A 23,178-nucleotide genomic window follows, 5' to 3' on the forward strand; every position below is an offset into this window, starting at 1 on the left:
GAACAACAACATTTCGAGGTGCAGCAAGCAGAAAGCCTAAGTGCAGAGAAGGAACCTGAATGGCCACAAGAAATCTTGAACCTCATGGTCAAAACTAAATGTCAACTTCAGTTTTGTTTCTCCAGCTAAGGCATAGTTAATTCTTCCTAGGGTTTTATTTTCAGTTCCCATTATATGCTTCTGTCTATGACATTATTAATTTGGGGCTAGTTTGCATGTTTGTTCACCATAGATAAAATTGGTAAATGATCAAAAGTACTCAGTCAGTGTGAGTAGTTACTCAAATGGCAAATATAACAGTCTGAATAGAAAATTAATTTGTTTAGCACAAATTCTAAGCTGTCATGCCCTAGTTTTTTCTGACACATTAACCTTTACATAAGTATATTTCTAAATACGGTCATATCCCTACATTCTTAACAGTATTTTGAATAGCACAAACTATATTTATGCAGCTAACATTTAGTTTTTAATATAATGCTGCCTTGAAGTATTCTCTATAAAATGTAAATACTTTCTTACTATTTTGTGTGCAGTCTACATAGCTATTTTGCAAGTAAATACTTAAATACTTGGACCACCTATTTTCATAATTATGAGTCAACTAGTTGCTGAAATAGATAGAGAGCTGAGCCTGGAGTCAAGAAGACTTGAGTTCAAATTTGAGCCCAGAAATTTACTAGCTATGTGACCTAGGCAAATCATTTAACTGTTTGCCTCAGATTTTTCAACTGTAAAATGAGCTGGAGAAAGAAAAAATGAACCACTCCACTGTCTCTGCCAATAAAACCCCAAATGTCTTCATGACTGAAAGATAAAAATGAATATATTTAAAAGATTCATTCATAATAAGTATGATTAATTAGAAGCTTTAGAACTTTTGCTCTTGTGATAGTGAAAACAATGACAAAAGATCAAGCAAAAATTATGATCCTGAATAATATTTTCAAAAATTGAGAGTACCTCAACTTTCCCCTCATAGAACTTGATAAATCCACTAAAAATAAACAAGAAAGAAAGGAGATAAATAGAATATTAGGAAATTTAGACATGACAGACTTTTGAAGAAAACTGAATGGGAATATCTATACAAAAGTAGACTCTAATAGGTCATAATAAACCCTTCAAAATCAAATGTAAAAAGGCAAAAATATTAAATGTATTCTTTTCAGATAATATTGTGGACAAAAATACGTTCAACAAAAGAGAGAGGAAAAACAGATTAAAATTATTTGGAAAGAAAATAATTTAATCAGAAGGAACAAGTGGGTCAAATAAAATCATAGAAACAATCAATAATTTCATTAAAGAAAATGACAATAATGAAATAACATACAAAATATATGGGATATAGCCAAATCAGTATTTAGGGGAATATATACTTTTCTAAATTCTTACAACCACAAAATGGAAGGAAAAAAAAAACAGACCAATGAATTGGGTAGACAACTAAAAAACTTGATAAAAATCCCCAATTGAACACCAATTTGGAAATTCTGAAAATCAAAGATGAGATTAAGAAGATTGAAAGTTTAAAAAAATTACTGAGCTAATAAATAAATCTAGGAGTTAGTTTCATGAAAAAAAAAATAACACAATAATATTGGTTAAATTTTTTTTAAAAGAAAGAAGAAAACCAAATATCCAGTATCAAAAATGAAAAGGATGAAATCATCACTAAAAAGAAAAAATTAAAACAATCATTAGAAAATATTTTGCCCAATTATATGCCAATAAATCAGACAAACTAAGTGAATCTATAAATTACCATGTTAACAGATCAAAAAATAAATACCCCAAATAAGCCTATCTCAGAAAAAGAAATTGAACAAGCTATTAATGAACTCCCTAGGGAAAAAATTTCCAGGGCTGTGAATTATACTAAACATTTAAAGAATAATTAATCCCAATACTATATAAACTATTTGGAAAAACAGGTGAGCCTTACCAAACTTCTTTTATGAAACAAATTTGGTGCTGATACTTAAACTGAGAAGAGTTAAAACAGTGAAAGAAAATTATAGACCAATTTCCCTAATGTATATTGACACAAAAATACTAGCAAAGATGATTCCAGCAATATATGCAAAGGATTATACATTGTGACCAGGTAGGATTTATATCAGGAATGCAGGATTGATTCAATGTTAGGAAAAGCCAACAGCATAATTGACCATATCAATAAGAAAACCAACAGAAATCATGTGATTATCTCCATAGATGCTGAAAAAGATTTTGACAAATTATAGCCCCATTCCTGTTAAAAAAAAAAAAACAAAAAACAAAAAAACACTAGAGAACATAGGAATCAAGGAAGAGTTCCTTAAAATGATAAGCAGTATCATTCTAAAACCACCAGCAAGCATTATCTATAATGGAGATAAGCTAGAAAGCTTCCTATAAGATCAGTGTTGAAGAAAGAATGCCCATTAACACCACTACTCTCTAATACAGTACTAGAAATGTTAACTTTAGCAACAAGAGATGAAAAGAAATTGAAGGAATTAAGAGTAGGCAATGAGAAAACAGATATGACAGTTTACTAAAAAAATTACCTGAAATGATTAACAACTTAATCAAAGTTACAAGATAAAGGATAAACTCATATAAATTATTAGCATTTCTTTATATGATCAACAAAGCTTAGCAGTAAGAGATTTTAAAAAATGATTTCAGAGGTAGTAGAGAACAGGACTAGAAAAGGTAAACATGATAACTGAGCTTCATCAAGCAGATGAAGGTGGGGAAAGAGAAAAAGACATTTATATGATAATTTTAATCTATATATTTTTTAAAAACAGCAAGTAGTACAAAATAGATTTGCAGTTCCATGTGCAATCTTTATTTTTATTATACCATGTTATAGAAATGTTTCTATTATTCCATAAATTAAAAATAAATTAAAAAAAATTTTTAAACTCCTTATAGATACATAACTTTCACAAACTTTTACTGTATTTCATTAGAAAAATCCAAATAAATGAATATATAGAATTAGAAGTTTAAAAGCTAATACTCTAGGGTCCTTGGATAAATTATTTAACTTCTAAAAAAGAACATTCACTGATAGATTTCATACAAATGTTCACATACACAGGATTTGAATATGAATGAAGTGAATTGAGAAAGCTGTCTCACAAGATGGAGACATTGTTCTAAAGACTGAGCGAAGGTCGCAGTGCCCCAGAGCCAGGTTTCTTTCTCTACAAATCATGTAGTTTACAAGGAGTGGGACCACACAGCCCTTTTCTTTGTGAGACTAAGTTGGGGCCACCTTGGCATTGAAACTCTTATGTAAGGTAATTTATTAATCCTAAAGATGTGGTTGGGCTGAAAGTTTTCTTCATTTATGGCTTAGAAGTGAGGTCACTTGTCCTGGCTAATCAGAGCAAACATCCAGCCTACAGGGAGTGTTTGCCCAGGCTAACATAATTCTTGTCTGTTAACTGAGCCTCCCCTCTCCTTGCCTAGCTTCTTGTGGGGAGGGAAATGCCTTTCTCCTAAGATCATAATAAAATTCCTTTCTGCTTTTGCCTTGAGAAATTTCCTTAATTTATTTCATTTATTTGAGCTGGTAGTCTTGTCCCACCAAGTATATTTTAGTAACTGTCTATACATTCTCATATTGGACTAGAACATACACATATTGAATTACTCTAATAGTTCTAAAGAAATTTCTAAATCACATCCTAGTTAAGGTCCCTTTCTGATGATAAAATAATGAATGGATTCATTTCATATGTCACTGTACCAAGGATCTTTTGAAGATCTTACGCTAATTCATAAACTTCATTGTCTATATCATGTACAGAGCTTGGACGAGGTAGAAAAGAACAAATGGGATGGGATGATTGAAACTCTCAAAACTTAAATGAGTTGCAAGTACCAAAACCCATTGTTCTTTCTTTTAGCTTTTATGCTTTGAAGTTAATACCATCAGACTTTCATCTTGTGAAATCATTATTGTTAGGCCATTATGATTAGGCTGGGTCAGAATAATTAATTATTCCTGATCTTTTCATTATCAGGTTTGAGCAACATTACCTAGGGAATTATTGAAAAGGGGTAAAAGATGACTTGGAACTTGGCAAGTGAATCTTTTGGGAAAAACATCTCTGCCCAATAAACAAGATGCAAAGACCCATCTCAATGTAAAGGGACCAAGCTGTACAATTTGTGGCTTATGGTCTGGGACAGACCCCTTTGATCCAGAATTACAAGGAAAAGTATTTCTCAGAAGCCAACAACTTTCCCAAATAAATACCAGTGTAAAAAAATATTTTATCATTCAGTCATTTCAGACTCTTTGTGACCCTATTTGAGATTTTCTTGACAAAGTGGTTTGCATTTTTTTTCTTCAGCTCATTTCACACAAGAGGAAACTGAAGTAAATGAAGTTAAGTGACTTGCTCAGGGTCATACAGCTAGTAAGTGTCTGAGGCTAGATTTGAACTGAAGAGGTTTCACATTCTACCCACCGTGCCATGTAGATGTCCTTGGAACAAGATATATCCTTTCTAAATGGACATTGAGACACCTGCCTGGTTCCTTTTTTATTTTCCTTATTATATAATTATGTTGATTATCTGTTATTCCGTTTGGTGTCCTGAACCTTTTGGAAAGGTATCCAAGAGTCATATTTAAGACAATACCAGAAGTTAAAATCTAGGGCCTCTTTATCCTACTTCTTTGTAAAATTAGCCATAATAATGCCCCACAGAAAAATGCTACCCTTGAAATCCATGTCCCTATTTCTAAGTGGGGATATTTTTGGCAAATACTTATTATTATTTAAATCAATAGCTCCAGAAGTATGGATAAAGACTAATTTTTTACTTATTATAGTGCTCTATTTTTGCCAACAGGTTTGTTCAAGCTTGCCTTCTTTATTCCTTCACTAATTTATTGCAGTGTGATTGATGCTTGTTATTTAGTCTGTAAGAGATGTTTTGGATTTTCTGTGACATAGAATTGTTTTTGGTTCATTATTTTCATAAAACTCATTGAAATAAAGTTCTCATTTTGTTGTGCAATCAACTGCCTTACTATAACAGGCAATATGGAAATTTTAAAAACAATACCCTATCCCTGATAACTAAGTTAAAATACTGATTATTAAGGCAATTGTCAGAAGACACGAGGAAACTTTACAAGCAGAGCCACATCCACTCATATGAAAGAGTGTTCCAAATCAGAGAAATGCAAATTAAGAGAACTCTGAGATACCACTACACACCTGTCAGATTGGCTAAGATGACAGGAAAATATAATCATGAATGTTGGAGGGGATGAGGGAAAACTGGGACACTGATGCACTGCTGGTGGAGTTGTGAGCGAATCCAACCATTCTGGAGAGCAATCTGGAATTATGCCCAAAAAGTTATCAAACTGTGCATACCCTTTGATCCAGCAGTGCTACTTCTGGGCTTATACCCCAAAGAGATACTAAAGAAGGAAAAGGGACCTGTATGTGCCAAAATATTTGTGGCAGCCCTGTTTGTAGTGGCTAGAAACTGGAAAATGAATGGATGCCCATCAATTGGAGAATGGTTGGGTAAATTGTGGTATATGAATGCTATGGAATATTATTGTTCTGTAAGAAATGACCAGCAGGATGAATACAGAGAGGCTTGGAGAGACTTACATGAACTGATGCTAAGTGAAATGAGCAGAACCAAGAGATCATTATATATATATATATATATATATATATATATATATATATATATATATACACTTCAACAACGATATTGTAAGAGAAGATCTAACTCAGTTTCAATTAATCAATGATGGACAGAAGCAGCTACACCCAAAGAAAGAACACTGGGAAATGAATGTAAACTGTTTGCATTTTTGTTTTCCTTCCCGGGTTATTTTTACCTTTTGAATCCAATTCTTCCTGTGCAACAAGAGAACTTTTCAGTTCTGCACATATATATTGTGTCTAGGATATACTGCGAACTATTTAACATGTATAGAACTGCTTGCAACCTGGGGGAGGGAGTGGAGGGAGGGAGGGGAAAAATCGGAACAGAAATAAATGCAAGGGATAATGTTGTAAAAAATTACATTGGCATGGGTTCTGTCAATAAAAAAGTTATAAGTAAAAAAAAAAAAAAAAAAAAAAAAAAAAAAAAAACCCAAGCATAGCTACAGAATAGTCCAAATTTAATGATTCAAGAAATATCAGTGAGGAATGCAGGGACAAAATAGAAACCACAATCATTTCATGTTATCTTAATGAACTAACAATGATGAATTGCCCAATCACTTGGTGGCCCAATATTAGAAAAGTCCTTAATCCCTATAAAAGATCACAGCAAAACAGATGATCTCTTCATTGCATCCATTACTTGCTGTCCTTGGTTTAGGGAACTTGCCATTTCATCTATCAGGACTGCTTCCACAATTTTAATCATATTTGGTCTCTTCCTCCTTGTCTCTTGCCTTTGAGTGGAGAATGCTTTCTTATTCTGATAATAAATCCTGCTACCTGCAATCCTAGCACACATACCCTTTTCTTTTTTGATTGGTGTCCTTTTTCCACTCCTGTCTTCCCTATGAAATGTTTTACTCTTCTATCCATAGTTACTATGGAATGCTGCTGATTAGTTGTATACTCTGAATCTGAAAATTTATAAAAAACCGAATTTATACTCCAAGAATCTGAATTTGCTCTTAGCAGGAGTAAATTCCTTAGCATGCTAATAAATTTCTTTACTGTTTGGCCTCCTACTTTGACACTCCATCCCCCCCAATAATCCACTTTCTCTGTATCTCCCTAGAGATTTGGCTTCCTTTGTTTAAGGAAACAATTCAAACTCTGATGAAGTTATGCTTCTCCAAAAAGTTGAGAGTTAGTTTTCAATGTCATTCAAAAATGTGAAGGAAGGAGGGAAGACTTCTTCCCTGGGGAATAGCCAGTAGGCCATTTTGGCTATGGAAATGATGCCAGTTTGGACAAAAACTTCCTTCTTAAAATGTACTTAACAATGGTAAACAGGAGTTTGCATTTCATTCATGACATCAAACAAGAGCGGGAAATACTTTAGGAAAATCACTTTGTTAAGTGTATGGAGATTAGGTTATTGTAACTTGCACAGATTTCACTGGGCTACAAATGAGCAGGAATTTCACAAAAGCCAACCTAAAAAAGTAAATAAATAAAGGTGTTATTACGCCACAGTTTTCTTCAATTGTTCTGCCTCAGTTTCTCTGGATTGTTCTGCCTCAGTTTCCTTAAATTGTTTTACTTCAGTTTCCCTGAATTGTTCTGTCTCAGTGGCAACCACCCTTCCTAACCATTAGAACTGATATAAATTAGGACAGAGATAACTAGCCTTGACCATTAGCATTCCATAGAGCCATAAATTGTAGATAGGTTATTTAGAGATAAGTAAGCATATCTTCTATTTCAGACATCCTGGCTCCTAGGTCCTAAGTTATCAGAATTCATGATACTTACCCCCAATCTGTCAGAACAGAATTTATGGTCGTTCCTGAAAAGGTGCTCTCTGCCTCCTGCCTTTTTTACCTTATCATGGAAGTCCTATAAAGATCCCTGGAATTCTTCACTAGATACTTTGAGACTTATTCAGCCCTGGAGACAACATGGATCCTGTTTTGCCCCAGCACAATCTCTCCCTCTCAAATAAAATATTAAAAACTCTCTAATATCTATCTTGCCTCAGTTTCTCTGGCATTACAGTGTTTAGTCTAGATTCTTCTTTCGTTTATATCTGCCTTGCATTTCATTTGTTAATTATGTGTTACCTCCCAGTAGTTCATAAGCTCCCTCAATAAAAAGACCTGGAAATTTTTTTCATCTTTGTACCTTAAGTCCTCCTTCCTCTCCTTCTCCCTCCCATTTATCTACCCCAGAGACAACAGAAAGACAGAAAGGAAGTCAGGAATACACAGATGAGACTTTCATTACTGATGCAAATGAGCTGTGTGACCCTTGTAATACTGATGTAATAGAACTGTGTTCTCCTGATCTTTTGGGGGGCAGGGTGGACCTGGATTAGAAAAACTCTGATTCTCCAGTCTCTGGGAAAACTACCTAGTTCCCACAGGAAAATCCCACCTTCAATTGATCTGGGAATCACTTTGGTATGGGAAACAATCACCACTCTTATCGATTTGTTAATTAGCCCCTAATTGCTCCCTAGGCCCAAACCATAGAAGGCTAAATAAAAATTAAAACTGTATCTAAATTTCACTATCTTCCTAATCAGGAAGCAGCCCACTGAGAGAAATAATTTCTCAGTGAGAATAAATCTGTTTTGCCAAAAACCTGACTTGCAGAGTAGGACTGCGAATTCTTTTACAAAACCTGCAACACTGGCCTGGGGACCTCATTGCTGTTAGGATATGCTTATCCCTCAACATTTGGTGGCCCATTACGGGGCTCCCCAAAATTTTAGAGTTTTTATGGCTGCATATAGGGAAGCTTCTCATGAGGCTGCAGATCAAAATATCTCCTAGGCAACTGAGTAGGAGATGGAAGTCCAGGCTGAAGAGTTCCCATAGTTTCCATCTGTTCATTCACTTTTCTTAAATCAGTTAACATCCTCCATTTTCCAGATTTCTTTTTCACAACAAACACTGGGGAATTCCAAGGACTTAGAGAAGGTTTTAAGTGTCCTTGGTCAAGCTGTTCCCCAACCCCACCCAAGAGTGGTGCTATGGAAAGCATGATTAAGCTGACAGAAATACATGGGTTACTTATAACTTGGGAACAGATAGCGAGATTTGTGGGTATATTAAACTGCATCTCCCCTTGGATCGAGAGGAGGAGCAGATCTCTCGAGATAACTGGTCCCGGGTTGGACAAGAGATGTTCATACATTTCAGAGAATATGGTCCTCATTCAATTTCCATGGAGGCATTTTATTTATACAATGTATTTCAGTTAGCACTGAGAATCCCTAGAAGAAAGAAAAAACCCTTGGCTCCTTCCACTCCTCCTCAAATTAGCCATGATATTAAGGAAGAAGACAATGAAGAGATTAATGACCATATCCCCACAGGGCATGGAGACTTAAGTGAGCAAGGGTGTGGTGACCTTTCCCCTCAGGAGACGGCTTCAGCCCCACCCCAGGAGCAAGTGATTGACTCTCCTCCACCAACTCCACCCTCAGGGATGGAGGGAGGAGGGGCAGTGGGGGGGGGCAGTGAGGGGACCAATCTTGAGCAGGCTTCAAGAGGGCTTAATGAAGGCCAAAGAAAAGGGTGTGGACATCCGGGAGCTTCAACCACTTATGTTTCCTGTAATTTCCCAGTCTAATGCCTCAGGTCAACAAAGTGGAAGATATACTCCTTTTAACGTAGAAATCATTAAAGATCTTAAAAAGGCCTGCACTAATTATGGGGCTACATCAGCTTATGTTAAGGTGCTGTTACAGAATTTGGCTTTCGAAGTCTTGACTCCTGATGACTGGAAATCTATAGCAAGGGTATGCCTAGAACCTGGACAAAATTACATGTGGCTTTCTGAATATAGTGAGCTCTGTAGGTTACAAGCCCAACAAAATAGTCAAAATGCTGTTCATACTGCGATCACCTATGACCTACTACAAGGTATAGGTCCATATGCAGATGTCACAGCACAGGTTAATTATTCAGTAGCAGCATATGAGCAAATTGCTGCAAATGCTATCAAAGCGTGGGATTCGATTCACAATAAAAATGATAAAGGTGAGGCCTTCACAAAAATAATGCAAGGGCCAGATGAGCCCTTTGCTGACTTTGTGGGACGTTTGCAGACTGCTATCACAAGAACTAATGGGGAAAATCCAACAACAGATGTTTTAATAAGGCAACTTGCTAAGGAAAATGCTAATGAGGTGTGCAGAAGGATTATTCTAGGACTGCCTAAGGATGCTCCTTTAGAGGAGTTCATAAGCGCTAGCCACAGTGGGCACAAATGCCTTTATAGCCAGACTATGATGCAGACTTCCCAAGATCCCAACATGGGTAGACAGGGTCCCTTCCAGCAAGGGACTTCTAGAGAGACATGTCAATGCTTTCAGTGTGGTAAAGTAGGGCATCTGAAAGCTCAATGTTGGTATAGAGGCAGAATGAGAAAACAGGGTGGGAGAACAAGACCCAGTATCCCATGTCCAAAATGCAACAGAGGCTTCCATTGGGCCTCAGAATGTAGACAGGTTCAGGGAAACGGGATGAGGGGCCCAGCCCCAGGGCCCCAGGCAAAAAACACTTGGGGCATGATGGCAGCCAATGGTGCACCCAGAGAGTGCCTAGACGGCCAATACCCCAATATGACCAATCAGCCAGGAAGCCATATGATGGCAGAAAGGGATTACACAATCAATCAGCCAGGAAGCAACCTGATGGAAGAAAGGGATTACAATTAGGGAGAATAGAGTTGTATGCAGCTGAGACAACTGAGATACCCCTGGAGAGGTGAAATCTGTTCCTCTCCAGCCTATGGATCCCTTGCCTCCAGGCACAGTAGGCTTGACCATTTTACCTCCTGAGAGTACGTATAAAACAGTGTCCATCCACATACTGATGTGGGAAACTGGGGAATGTGTAGATAATATCCCAGTCACCAATACAGGCAGACAATGTGTGACTTATCACCCAGGAGAAATAGTAGCATCAGGTTTACTCATACAGAATCTTAATAAGCAGCCTGGTGATAGTCACCCAGATTCTGATTCCAGATCACAAAATCCAGCAATTTACTGGACCGTACCTGTACTGTAACAACTGTACCGACCTATGCTCACAATCTATATAAATGGCCTTCCATTGGAAGGATTGGTAGACACTGGTGCAGATCGGACGGTCATTAGAGGTGCCAGCTGGCCCAGTCACTGGCCAAAGATTAAAGCAGACACCTACATGTCTGGTGTAGGAGGATCAATAGCAGCTGAAGTTAGTGCTGCCCCTATGAGATGGACTTTTGAAGGCAAAACAGGAGTTTTTACTCCTTTTATAGTTGAAAAATCCCCATCAATCTGTGGGGAAGAGACGTTTTACAGCAATTAGGGTTAAAAATGAGTACTTCGGTTTTTTAAGCAGGGCTGCTGTTGAAGGCCTGCCAACACTTTCACCTGTTCCTATCCAATGGAAAACTGATACACCAGTGTGGATAGAGCAGTGGCCCTTAAGTAAAGATAAAATTCAGGCCTTATTAGATATAGTACAGGAGCAGCTTGACCAAGGACACTTAAAACCTTCTCTAAGTCCTTGGAATTCCCCAGTGTTTGTTGTGAAAAAGAAATCTGGAAAATGGAGGATGTTAACGGATTTAAGAAAAGTGAATGAACAGATGGAAACTATGGGAACTCTTCAGCCTGGACTTCCATCTCCTACTCAGTTGCCTAGAGAATGGCCTCTTTGGGTCATAGATATTAAGGATTGTTTCTATTCTATCCCTCTGGATAAGGAGGATATGAAAAGATTTGCCTTTTCAGTGCCCAGCGTTAACTTAGCTGAGCCTTATAAAAGATATGAATGGACAGTTTTGCCACAGGGAATGAAAAACAGCCCTACTATGTGTCAAATGTATGTTGCTGCTGCTCTTGCTCCAGTAAGAAAAGCATTCCCAAAAGTTATGCTATTACATTACATGGATGACATTTTGGGATGTGCACCTGAGGAACAAATGTTAGAGGCATGTCTACAAAAGACCATAGAAACACTAAGGAATTACAAATTATACATAGCACCAGAAAAAATTCAAAGACATGCTCCTTTTCAATATTTAGGATATGAAGTATACCCTAAGGTGCTTACAGTTCAAAAACTGTCCTTAAGAACAGAAAAGCTAAACACATTGAATGATTTTCAGAAATTGATAGGAGATATCCAATGGATGCGACCAGTGTTAGGCTTGACTACCTATCAGTTACAACCGTTATATGACATTTTAAGGGGAGACAGTGCTTTAAATTCACCACGCCAGCTTACAAAAGAAGGCTTTGAGAGAAGTTGAACTGGCTTTATCCAATGTGGTTGAAAGAGTCACTCAAAAACCCTTGGAGATATCAGTTTTTGCCACACAAGAGGCACCCACAGCAGTCCTTCATCAAGGACACAGTGTGATAGAGTGGGTGAACCTCCCGGCACAACCAGAACAAAGCCTTACACCCTACCCAGTGCTTGTGGCTAGAATTTTATTAAAGGCCACTAAGCGAGCAGTACAATTATCTGGGACAAGACCTGATAAGATATACACCTTTTATACCAATACACAAATTAATGTGTGTTGTGAGACCATCCCAGAGTGGCAAATTTTATTAGCCATGGCTCCAAATTTTTTACATGGGTCTCCATTAAAGATAACTAGACTATTACATAATTGGCGATGGACTCTTGAAGAAAAAGTTTCTAAAGTTCCTCTTCAAGGACCAACAATCTTCACGGATGCATCCAAACATAATATTTGTGCTGTGTACTCTCATGATCTAACTATAAAGAGAGTAGTCAGAACTCCTTTTCAGTCCACTCAGCAGAATGAATTGTACGTGATCATTCTAGCTCTTACTTATTATCCAGGAGACATAAATATAATATCTGATTCGGCCTATTCAGTAGGTGTGGTACAAAGAATTGCCACAGCCCAAATAAAATTTGCAGCCTCTAATAAAGCGAACCCACGTTGGGCGCCACATGTGAAGATCGTGTATTTTAAGATCAGCACGAGACAGGAATTCAGGTTAGGGGAAAATCGTCAGTCTTTATTCTCAGTGAAGAAGGATCGGAGGTGGAAGAGAATCGGCGATAGCAATGTGTGCAGCTGAGTCAAGAAGGTAGCTTGACCAGCAGCCACACAACCAGCAGCTTGGAGTCTCGAACCCAGCCCAATCTCTCCCAGCTTGTCTTCCTCCCTCTCTCTCTGCCTCCACCCACCAAAATCGTCATTTCCTATACAACACATCAGGACTTGCACTGAGAGTGGGCAGGGACCATTCTTTATCCAATCATGTATATTAATAAAGTATAGCCCAATTACTATCTAGCCTCATGTACTTGGGACCTCAGTGCATCAGCTCAAACCTCAGCCCATTACATTAATTAGCCCCTAATTGCTTCCTAGCCCCAGACCATAGAAGGGTAAATAAAAATTAAGACTATTCCAAACTTCTCTATCTTCCTAATCAGGAAGGAGTCCACTGAGAGGAGTTTCTCAGTGAGAATAAACCCATTTTTCCAAAAACCTCACTTGCAGGCTGGGACTGTGAATCCTTTCGTGAAACCTGCAACACTGGCCTAGGGACCCCATTGCTGTTAGGGTATCCTCACTCCTCAACAATACATTCACTGAACTTCTCAGAGATCTAAGCAGCTCTCTACAAATTCTAAACTTCAGAAGTTGGTAGAGAGAGTTTGAAAGTTTCATCATCCTAAATTCAAATTTTGCTCCAAAAATCTGTGTGACCCTAGACAAGTCACTTAACCCTGTTTGCCTCAGTTTCCTCATCTGTAAAATGAGATGGAAAAGGAACAGCAAACCACTCCAGAATCTTTGCCAAGAAAAGAGTCAGACACAACTGAAAAATGGATTGATTAAGTTCAGAGAATTGCACTTAATTGCATTTAAGTAAATTGCAAAGAAGGAACTGATTCACATTGTTAGAGACTTTGCTCCCCAAGGAACTTCCTATTACTGTTATGCCACAGTCTCCTTGAACTGTTCTATCTCAGTTTCCTTGCATTAGTTTCCATGAATTATAATATCTCAATTTTCCTGAGTTAGTGTGCAATTTTAGTTCTGCCCATTAGGGCTATTCTAGTCACTCTAAACATTCCAAAAGATAAGACTCCAGATGTTCTATCTCAGATACCTAATCGTCATCTTTATCTCTATTTCTTCAGACATCTTGTCTGTAGCTAGATACTTCCTTACCTCCAGTTAGTAAGAATTTATAGTTCTCACCCCCAACCTGTCAGAATCAAATTTATGGTCCATCCCTGAAAATTTCGGCAGAAGCCTTTGTTTCTCTTCTCACTGGATTCCTATAAAAAAGCCTTGAAGTCTCACATTCAATGCATGAGAGTCCGATCCAGTCAATCTATTAAGCTCTCCAATAAATCAAATATTAAAAACTCTCTAAACTCTATCTTGCCTCAGTTTCTCCTGCATTACATCACAACGAAATCACAGATTCGTTCTGTGCCACAGTTCCCTTTTATTGTCCTAACTCAGTTTCCCTAAATTGTCCTGCCTCGGTTTCCCTGAATTGTTCTGCCTCAGTTCCTAATTGTTCTGCCTCAGTTCCAAATTGTTCCGCTCAATCCTGCAACACTACCCATCCCTCCTAATCATGATGATCCAGATAAGGAAAAAGCCCTTCTATCTCAGACATCAGCAGAATGTCTGGTGCTTCTCCCTATCCATCCCAACTTACCAGGAATGTCCGGTGCCTCCCCCACTGTGTCAGAACCGGATTGATAGTCATTTCTCCATCTCAGCGCTCTGACTCCGCCCCTGCCTCGGTCTACCCCAGTAGCTGAGCCATGTGTGTTATGTATACTTCCTGGGAAGCACACATTAGGGGCTGGATGCTTTGGACATCAGCCCTGGGGGCAGCATGCTCCCAGCATGATCTCACCCTTTCAAATAAAATATTATAACTCTCTAATCTCTATCTTGCCTCTGTTTCTGCTGCATTACAGCGGTACCTACCACAGACCCATTCGCCAGCTTTGAGACTTAGGGGTAAGATTTAACGGGCTGAGGGTGCCAAGTCTTCACTTCAAACCCAGCCCTCCTACCTGATCATTCTTAACAGTTCACCAGCCTATGGAATACTCCTAGAAATGTGTGGGTTTTACGGACCGTAGGAGAGAGCCCCCCGGGGCAGAGGACTGGCTGGGATTCTGGATTTCCAGGCCCAGCGCTCAGTTCTTGTCCTCTCTGGGGCTGAGCACTTCCATCCCCTCCAACTTGAGAGCTCCTACTGGCCTGGAAACAAAGGCGAAAGTCAAAAAATAAAAGGCTTTTGTAAACTAGCTTGTGCCGGGAAAGGAAAGCTCACAAGGGCGATTCATCCCAGCTTTAGCAGTTGACACTGGATAGGGGATTTGGAAGTTTCAGAGGGAGAAAAAAAAGTTTCCTCTTAAAATAGGGGAAAGAGCCAGCCGGCCTCGCCTACATGGCTGAGCTCCGGGGGGCGGAGCTGGGGCAAAGATTCTAGTAAAAGTGGACTGGGCGGGGCTGGGAGCAGAGCAACAAGCGAGGAACCCTGGAGCCGGCCTCATCACTGGAGCTCGGACTCGGAGTAGCGGCAGCCATGGGGTTGCGCGCGGCTCTGTTCGACCTCGGCGGAGTGCTGGTGCGTCCCTCCCCGAACGTCATCTTCAACCAGACCGAAGAAGCCTTGGCCCTGCCCAGGTAGGGAGCGGGAGGCTCGCTCACTCCCTTGTTTGCATTGGGCGGTAACTAGGCCTATCAGACCTCACTGGATGGAGTCTGGGATGCTTGCCCTCCGCTGCCTCGAACTTCTTCTTACCCCTTGCCCAAATAGTCAGAGGGGTGACAATCGTGTGTCTTAAAGGTCCCGCCCCCGAAACACACAAACCTGTACACACCCACCTTTAAGCTAAATTATATTCCAAAGAGTTTGGGAGTTTTTTTTTTTTTTAAAGCGAGATTTTAAAATGCACACTCCTCTTTGTTTTAGATTAAGGACTGGGAATGTAAACTCCTCCATAAACAAAAACAAACTGATTTTACTATATTTCCCACATCGCAGCTGCCATTCCCCCTGCCCCCAGCTTCTAATGCTCTCCTCCCCTTAAGGTGTATTTATTTTGTACAAATTATATCTCGTGTTAGAATGTAAATTCCTTTAGAGGAGGAGCTATTTTACCTTTTGTCTTTGTGTGCTTAACACGGCACAGGGTAAGATCTTACTAAATATTTGCTGATTGACTTACTGATTATAAAGTAAGTACTAAGCTCAGGCCACTCTGATGGGTGAAGGCTAAGAGTTGGAATACTTGTAAATTTCTGCTTCCAAATCCTGGAATTTGAAAATTGGAAGCAACTTCAGTGCAGTCCAGCCCAACACATTTAGCGACAGTATCCCATCTATGTGGGTATACACACATATAAATGTATATGTAAACATATAATCATATACATATATATGTATATATATGAAAGTATTTTTATGTATGTGTATCATACAAGACAGTGGGAAACACACATCTCCGCAGTCCTGTCCACTTTTGAATAGCAGGAAAATTTTCTTGACTCATTGGAACTTCTACCCATTGTTAAATAAATCGAACTCCTATTTCATAGAACATTCTTTTTAAAAATTGAAGGCTGTTATCATGCCCCACTCTGTAAGCCATTTCATTCCTAGTTCCTTCAACTGATCTTTCTTTGACAAGAGATAGCCCTATAGTACAGCAGATAGAGAACAGGACCTGCAATCAAGAAGATCTGAGTTCAAGTTTGGTCTTAGATACTTAGTAACTGTGTGACCCTGGGCAAATCCTTTAACTTCTATGTGCCTCAATTTCTTCACCTGTAAAATGGGAATAATATCACCAAACTCCTAAGGTTGATGTGAAGATAAAATAATATTTGTAAAGTGCTTTGCAAATTTAAACATTATTATTATTATCCCTTCTAGCAAATAAGATATTTCTAAAATGCATAACACAGTGCCTGGTACATGTAGGCACAAAGTAGGCACGTATTTATCAATGTTTGTGCACTCTCACTCTCCCAAAAAGGACAAAAAAGAAGGAAAAGTTCAGCAAAACAAAAAGCAAGTTATCAAAAAAAGATTTATCATCATAAATAGTGTTACACACATAAACTTTCACCCCTGCAAAGAAATAGGAGGGAATACCTTCTCATATCTCTTTTTAAAAGCCTAGCTCGCTTATTAAATAGTATTTGGTTTTGATGTTGTTGATCTTTCCATTGTAGTTTTGGTGTGTATTACTTAACTTTATTGTGTATCAGTTTATATCAAATTCTTAATATTCATTATTTCTTACAACATCATAATATTGTATCACATTCATGCTGTACTATTTATTTATCCTTTGCCAATCTATGCAATTCCTTTGTTTTACAAGTGAGTATATTGTGACTAAGAAAGGTGAAATGATGGGTCCAAAGCTCCAAGGTTAGTAAATTACACAGTGAGACTTAAACTCGGGTATAATTTTGGGTCCGCAATTTCTTAACTTAGTTAATAAACATTTATTAAGTTCCTATTATTATTCCTATCATTTACTAAGTTCCTGTGCTAAGGGCCACTTTACAAAGAGGCAAACAATAGTCCCTGACCTTGAGAAGCTTATAGTCTAATGGAGGGACAATAATTTAAAAGGACACTAAAGGGGAGAAGGTGGGAAGTACAATATATCCAACACTAGAGCTTGATGAAGTCCAAATGAGTGTGCTAGTCATTATCCACAAATGTACCCCTAAATAAGGGGTACAGATGAGGTATACATGCCAGAGATGATGTGATCTTGCAGGAAGATACCTCATGGGTATGAGTAAATATAAAGTACAACATCTGGGTCAGAAATAAAGAGATGGTGGCTTCCATTCCTTAAATGGAATTCTGCTCAGGGTGTTGTCATTTTTCAGTTGTTCTTGACTCTCTAAGACCCTATTTGTGGTTGTTTTGACAAGGGTCCTGGAGTGATTCTTTCTTGAGCTCATTTGACAGGTGAGGATACGGAGGCAAACAGGGTTATATGATTTGCCCAGGGTCACCCAGCTAATAAGTATCTAAGGGCAGATTTGAACTCAGGAAAATGAGTCTTTTTGATTCCAGGCCTGGCACTCTTAGCTACTGAGAATAGAAAAAAAAATTTCTATTGCCTCTTGCATATGACAGTCCTTCAGAGACCCAAGGATGGCAATTATGAACATGTCTCACCACTCTACCCCTCCCCCCAACCTTCTATTCTCCAGGTTATCATTCCTACTTCCTTCCTCCAGTTTCCTATGAGGACAGTTTTCAGTTTCTTCTCCATTGTGTTCATCCTCCTTTATATGTGCTGCAAGACCAGGGAGCTTTGTAGTAATCTGTACTTCATTGGAGCTATAATCATATATTCACCATGTACTTTACGGACTTGTACTTTTTTAAATAGTTTTTTATTTACAAGTTATATTCATGGGTAATTTTTCAGTATTGACTATTACAAAACCTTTTGTTCCAACTTTTCCCCTCCTTCTCCCCACCTCTTCCCCCAAATGGCAGGTTGACCAATACATATTAAATATGTTAAAGTATAAGTTAAATACAATATGTGTATACATGTCCATACAGTTATTTTACTGTGCAAAAAGAGTCGGACTTTGAAATAGTGTACAATTAACCTGTGAAGGAAATAAAAAATCCAGGTGGACAAAAATAGAGGGATTGGGAATTCTATGTAGTGGTTCATAATCATCTCCCAGAGTTCTTTCGCTAGGTGTAGCTGATTCAATACATTACTGCTCTATTGGAACTGATTTGGTTCATCTCATTGTTGAAGAGGGCCACATCCATCAGAATTGATCATCATATAGTATTGTTGTTGAAGTATATAATGATCTCTCAACCAAATCATTTCTAATGGAGCAGTAATGAACTGAACTAGCTATACCCAGAAAAAGAACTCTGGGAGATGACTAAAAACCATTACATTGAATTCCCAATCCCTATATTTATGCACACCTGCATCTTTGATTTCCTTCACAAGCTAATTGTACAATAATTCAGAGTCTGATTCTTTTTGTACAGCAAAATAATGTTTTGGTCATGTATACTTATTGTGTATCTAAGTTATATTTTAATATATTTAACATCTACTGGTCATCCTGCCATTTAGGGGAGGGGGTGGGGGGGGTAAGAGGTGAAAAATTGGAACAAGAGGTTTGGCAATTGTTAATGCTGTAAAGTTACCCATGTATATATCCTGTAAATAAAAGGCTATTAAATAAAAAAAAAAAAAAGAGAAAAAAAAAATAAAAATTAAAAAAATAAAAATTAAAAAAAAAAAAAAAAAAAAGAAGAAGTATATAATGATCTCCTGGTCCTGCTCATTTTACTCAGCATCAGTTTGTGTAAGTCTCTCCAGGCCTTTCTGAAATCATCCTGCTGATCATTTCTTACAGAACAATAATATTCCATAACATTCATATACTACAATTTATTCAGTCATTTTCCAATTGATGGGCATCCACTCAGTTTCTGGTTTCTGGCCACTACAAAGAGGGCTGCCACCAACATTTTTGCACATACAGCGGACTTGTACTTTAACTTGTGTTTCCATCATTGCTCTAACTCATCAATTACTTTTGTAACCAAGGGAGTTTCTGGCTTGGTTTAAGATTATAGATCTGCCATAATTTGATGCTCAGTCACCCCCAAGGTGAATTGTTCACGATCTTGAACTTATTAATTGTATGCTGCCCAGGAGCGAAGTTAGACATAATAGGTGTTCTTGGGGATATCACTGGGGGTTCTAGCTGCTGATGTGGCAGTTACCACAGTAACAGACTGACAGCATTGGAGAGAGTGGGAGCCTTGTCAGGGGCCTTTAGAAGCATCAAATGAGCTGGTTAATACTGCAAACCATAGGCCCTTTAATTTGTCATTTTAAAATAAGGAAAGGCCTGAGAGAGAAACCAATGGGTTTAATTGGAGATACTCAAGATGGCAACAGACAGCTCAGGGAGTGCTAACAGTTCCAAACTAGGATAGCCTATTAGTTTTCCTCACAGTACGATTAATACTAGCATTTCCCATGCAAAATGGGAAGGGATCTTTCCTTGGCCTCGACTGCTGACTATTGAGGGGTGACTGAATGCCTGCTATAGACACCACAGAAAGGTAACTTCCAGACATCTAGAAAACTGGAAATTTCGAACTTGGAATGCTTCAGGTAGGAAACTTTCCAGAGAAGGAGAGGATCTAGAGAGAAGACAGATGAAGCAGGTAGGAAAAGGGGACCTAACTGGGGAAAAGATAGCCTCTTAAAGAAAGAGTAGGCTAGAAAAATGAGATTTTTGTCAATCTTACCTTGATCAGTCACAACAGACATTAATTCAACACTTACTATCTGCCAAGAATTATACTATACTATATAGGAGTTATGAATATAAAAATAAGAATGAAACAGTCCTTGCCATCAAAGAACTCATATTCTTTTTGGAGAGATAGTATGTACACTTATAATTGCTCTATATACAAAAGATGTATCAAATAAATACAAGATAATTCATTGGAAAGAAACTTAAAAGTTGGGGAATCAGGAAAGACTTCTTGTAGCAAGTCATATTTGAGCAGGATTTAAAGGAAACAATCTTTAAAAAGATGAAAATGAGGAGTGAGTGCATTCTGGGTATCTGGGAGAACCTGGTGAGTCATTGGTGAGTATCAGCAAGAAATCCAGTTGGGTGCATCAAGGGGAGTAATGTATGCTAGACGGTTAGGTTGGGTTTGAGGCGTTAAATAAAAGAATTTGTATTTCATGCTAAAGGTAATAGAGTTTGGAGTATATTGAGCTGAGTCAGGGCAGAAAGAAGAGGTTGGGGGTGTTGACAAGGTCAAACCTATGCTTTAGGAAAATCACTTTGGCAGCTATGAAAAAGACAAATAGGAGAGAAGAGACACTGGTGTCCAGGCGACCAATTAAGAAACTCATTATTGTAAAGGACCAGGAAGGAAGTTATGAGAGCAGGAGAGATATGGAATATTAGAAGACAGAGAGTCAAGGATAAAGAAGAGGCTACAGTGAGATGTGAAGGCACCTGTTATTTATTATGTTTTCCCCCAAAAGGTAGAAAAGATATGGGAAGAGCCTGGGGATGGAAAAATCAAGGGAGAAGTTTTTGAATATGGCAGAGATATAGACATGATTGTAGGCAGTAGGGAAACTGCCAGTAGACAATGAGAAATTGAACATAAGTGATACAAGCATGATGAAAGAGGGAACAATCTACTGGAGTTGAGAGGATGGAGTGGAATTATTTGTGCAGATAGAAAGATTGACTTTTTGCAAGGAGAAGCTCAATCTTATCAGGTGGGCAGGAAATAACAGTAGAAGGCATCTGGATGGTGTGAGATAAAGAGAAGGGTAGAGGAGAGATCTCTTGATGAATGGCCTCAATTCTTCCACTAAATATCAGGCAACATATTTATTTGAGAAGGTCAAGTTAGAGAGAAAGACATTGGAGTTTTAAGGAGGAATGGAAAAGCTTGAAGGGGCTTCTGGAGGGAGTTGTTTAATAAATTAATTAAGGAAGTTGCTCAGCAGCAGGGAGAGCCCAGTTGAGATTGTATAACATATTTGTAATGGGTCCATTCAGACTTGGAGTATTATTCATTTATTTTTTTATTTTTGTTTCTTTGCTTGAAACTTGTAGGGGATTTTTAAACAAAGTAATTGCTCAAGGAGGCCCTGAAAATCCCTACCTGTGCCTCATGAGAGGAGAGATCACATTTTTACAGGTAAGACTTCCCTGGGATAGATACCTCCTAGTGGGATTGCTGGATCAAAGAATAGGAATAGTTGAGTTGTATTTCACAATGGTTAGACAAACCAGTATATTAGTGTACCTGTTTTTTCTCCAGCATTGACTTTATCTATTTATTTTTGTAGTGGGTTCCTCTCATGGAAGAAGATTGTAGGAAGCTTTCTGCAGCATCTGGTTTCTGCCTCCCAAAGCAATTTTCTATCCAGAAAATCTTTGAAGAGGTGATTTCAAAAGGAAAGATCAATTATCCTATGCTTCAGGCTGCTATCACTTTGAGAAATAAGGGTAAGATCCAGTTGCTTTACACTTTCTCTCTGAAGGTCACTCGTAAATATTTAGAGACATTTAGTCCAAAATGAAACAAAATGCTCCATGATATCATAAATCAAAGACTTGAGGAAGCTCAAGAATCAGATTGTAGACCACACTAAGCCTCAACAAAAAATAAATACAGAAAATAATAACATTGAAATGCCTAAAATTGATGATTTCATCTATGTAGCAATTCTTTGTACATATGCATATCATAACCAGATAGAATGTCCTAGAATTTTCCAAAGTTCAGACACATTGAATGATTTGGTCACATACTAATAAATGTCAGTATCAGAAATAGGATCTGAACTCAGTCTTCCTGATTCAAGATTTAACCATTTGATCTACTATATAAACTTGGAATTTCGTCTTTCAGATTTCTGTTTTAGAAAAAGAATGATTAATTTGTGAGTTGTGAGACCTGATTTGATTTGATTTGATTTGGGATGGAGTAAGGTAGAATACTCATACACATAGATATGTATAAGTTTGTAACCACACCACTATCTTTTAGGAAACAAGCAAAGACTAGACTATCCTACTTTCTCATTTTCTCACTCAAAATATAGAAATAATTGCATTTCTTGTTTTCCTTTCACTTCAAGAAATGATTGGCTTTGGATACCTATGGCCAAGGAAATAATATACTTTTGTTTCAGTTTCCCTGGATATAAAATCAGAGAAGCAGTCCTTAAATCCCAAACTAGTGTTATAAAGAAGTTTGGCACCTGGTGGTTATGGTAGAATACAATGCTTAAACACATAATGAAGAGATTTTCTTACCTGTGATTTAGAAGGAGACCAGGGAAAAGGATTCTAGATTATCCTGAGTCCATCTTCATACCTAGACTGTAGTTCTGAGAACTGATGATCTAGAAAAAGAATCACAGAAAGGAAATTGTGGTAGAGAGAAGGCTTTATTTCCTATTCCAATGCACCTCAATTTGGTTCTTTTCTTGTGAATCAGATGGCATTCCTATAGGTGGTTTTGATCTTTCAAAGAAAGGCACTGCTGGCAATCATTTCTTGTGTATACATTGTTTTCTTCTTAGGGTATAAAACCTGCATCCTTACCAACAGCTGGTTGGATGATAGCCCTCAGAGAGACACTATTGCCAAGTTGGTGTGTTCTCTAGGCAAACACTTTGACTTTATGATAGAATCATGTCGAATTGGAATGGCCAAACCAGACCCAGAGATTTATAAGTATGCTCTGGAGGCATTGAAGGTGGCACCACATGAGGTAAGTTGAAATTTCCCTATTACAAATCTTAATTTGAGGAGAAAAGTGAGTAATAATTTAATAAATTTTAAACATTTTGCATTATCTTCTAAAAAAAAAAAAGAAAAATGGAGTTGAGATCATGTCAGTTTGACAA

General features: G+C 38.0%; 1 protein-coding gene across 3 annotated transcripts in view; it reads left to right on the forward strand.

The window, feature by feature from the left end:
* The window catches only part of LOC100931196 (bifunctional epoxide hydrolase 2), a 102,106-nt gene that overhangs the window by 16,662 nt on the left and 62,266 nt on the right, over window positions 1–23,178 (forward strand). The window contains exons 1-5 of one of the 3 annotated variants that reach the window (XM_031951458.1): window positions 17,935–17,955; window positions 19,550–19,560; window positions 21,373–21,458; window positions 21,610–21,769; window positions 22,852–23,042. In XM_031951458.1, the coding sequence (XP_031807318.1) occupies window positions 21,432–21,458; window positions 21,610–21,769; window positions 22,852–23,042 (378 nt within the window). In that variant the 5' untranslated portion in view covers window positions 17,935–17,955; window positions 19,550–19,560; window positions 21,373–21,431. Of the gene's footprint in view, window positions 1–15,115; window positions 15,371–17,934; window positions 17,956–19,549; window positions 19,561–21,372; window positions 21,459–21,609; window positions 21,770–22,851; window positions 23,043–23,178 lie in introns of those variants that run through there. The other 2 variants (XM_031951459.1, XM_031951460.1) reach the window with 2 other exon arrangements.

The sequence above is a fragment of the Sarcophilus harrisii genome, chromosome 2 (genome assembly GCF_902635505.1).
Source record: "Sarcophilus harrisii chromosome 2, mSarHar1.11, whole genome shotgun sequence".
Lineage (NCBI taxonomy): Eukaryota > Metazoa > Chordata > Mammalia > Dasyuromorphia > Dasyuridae > Sarcophilus > Sarcophilus harrisii.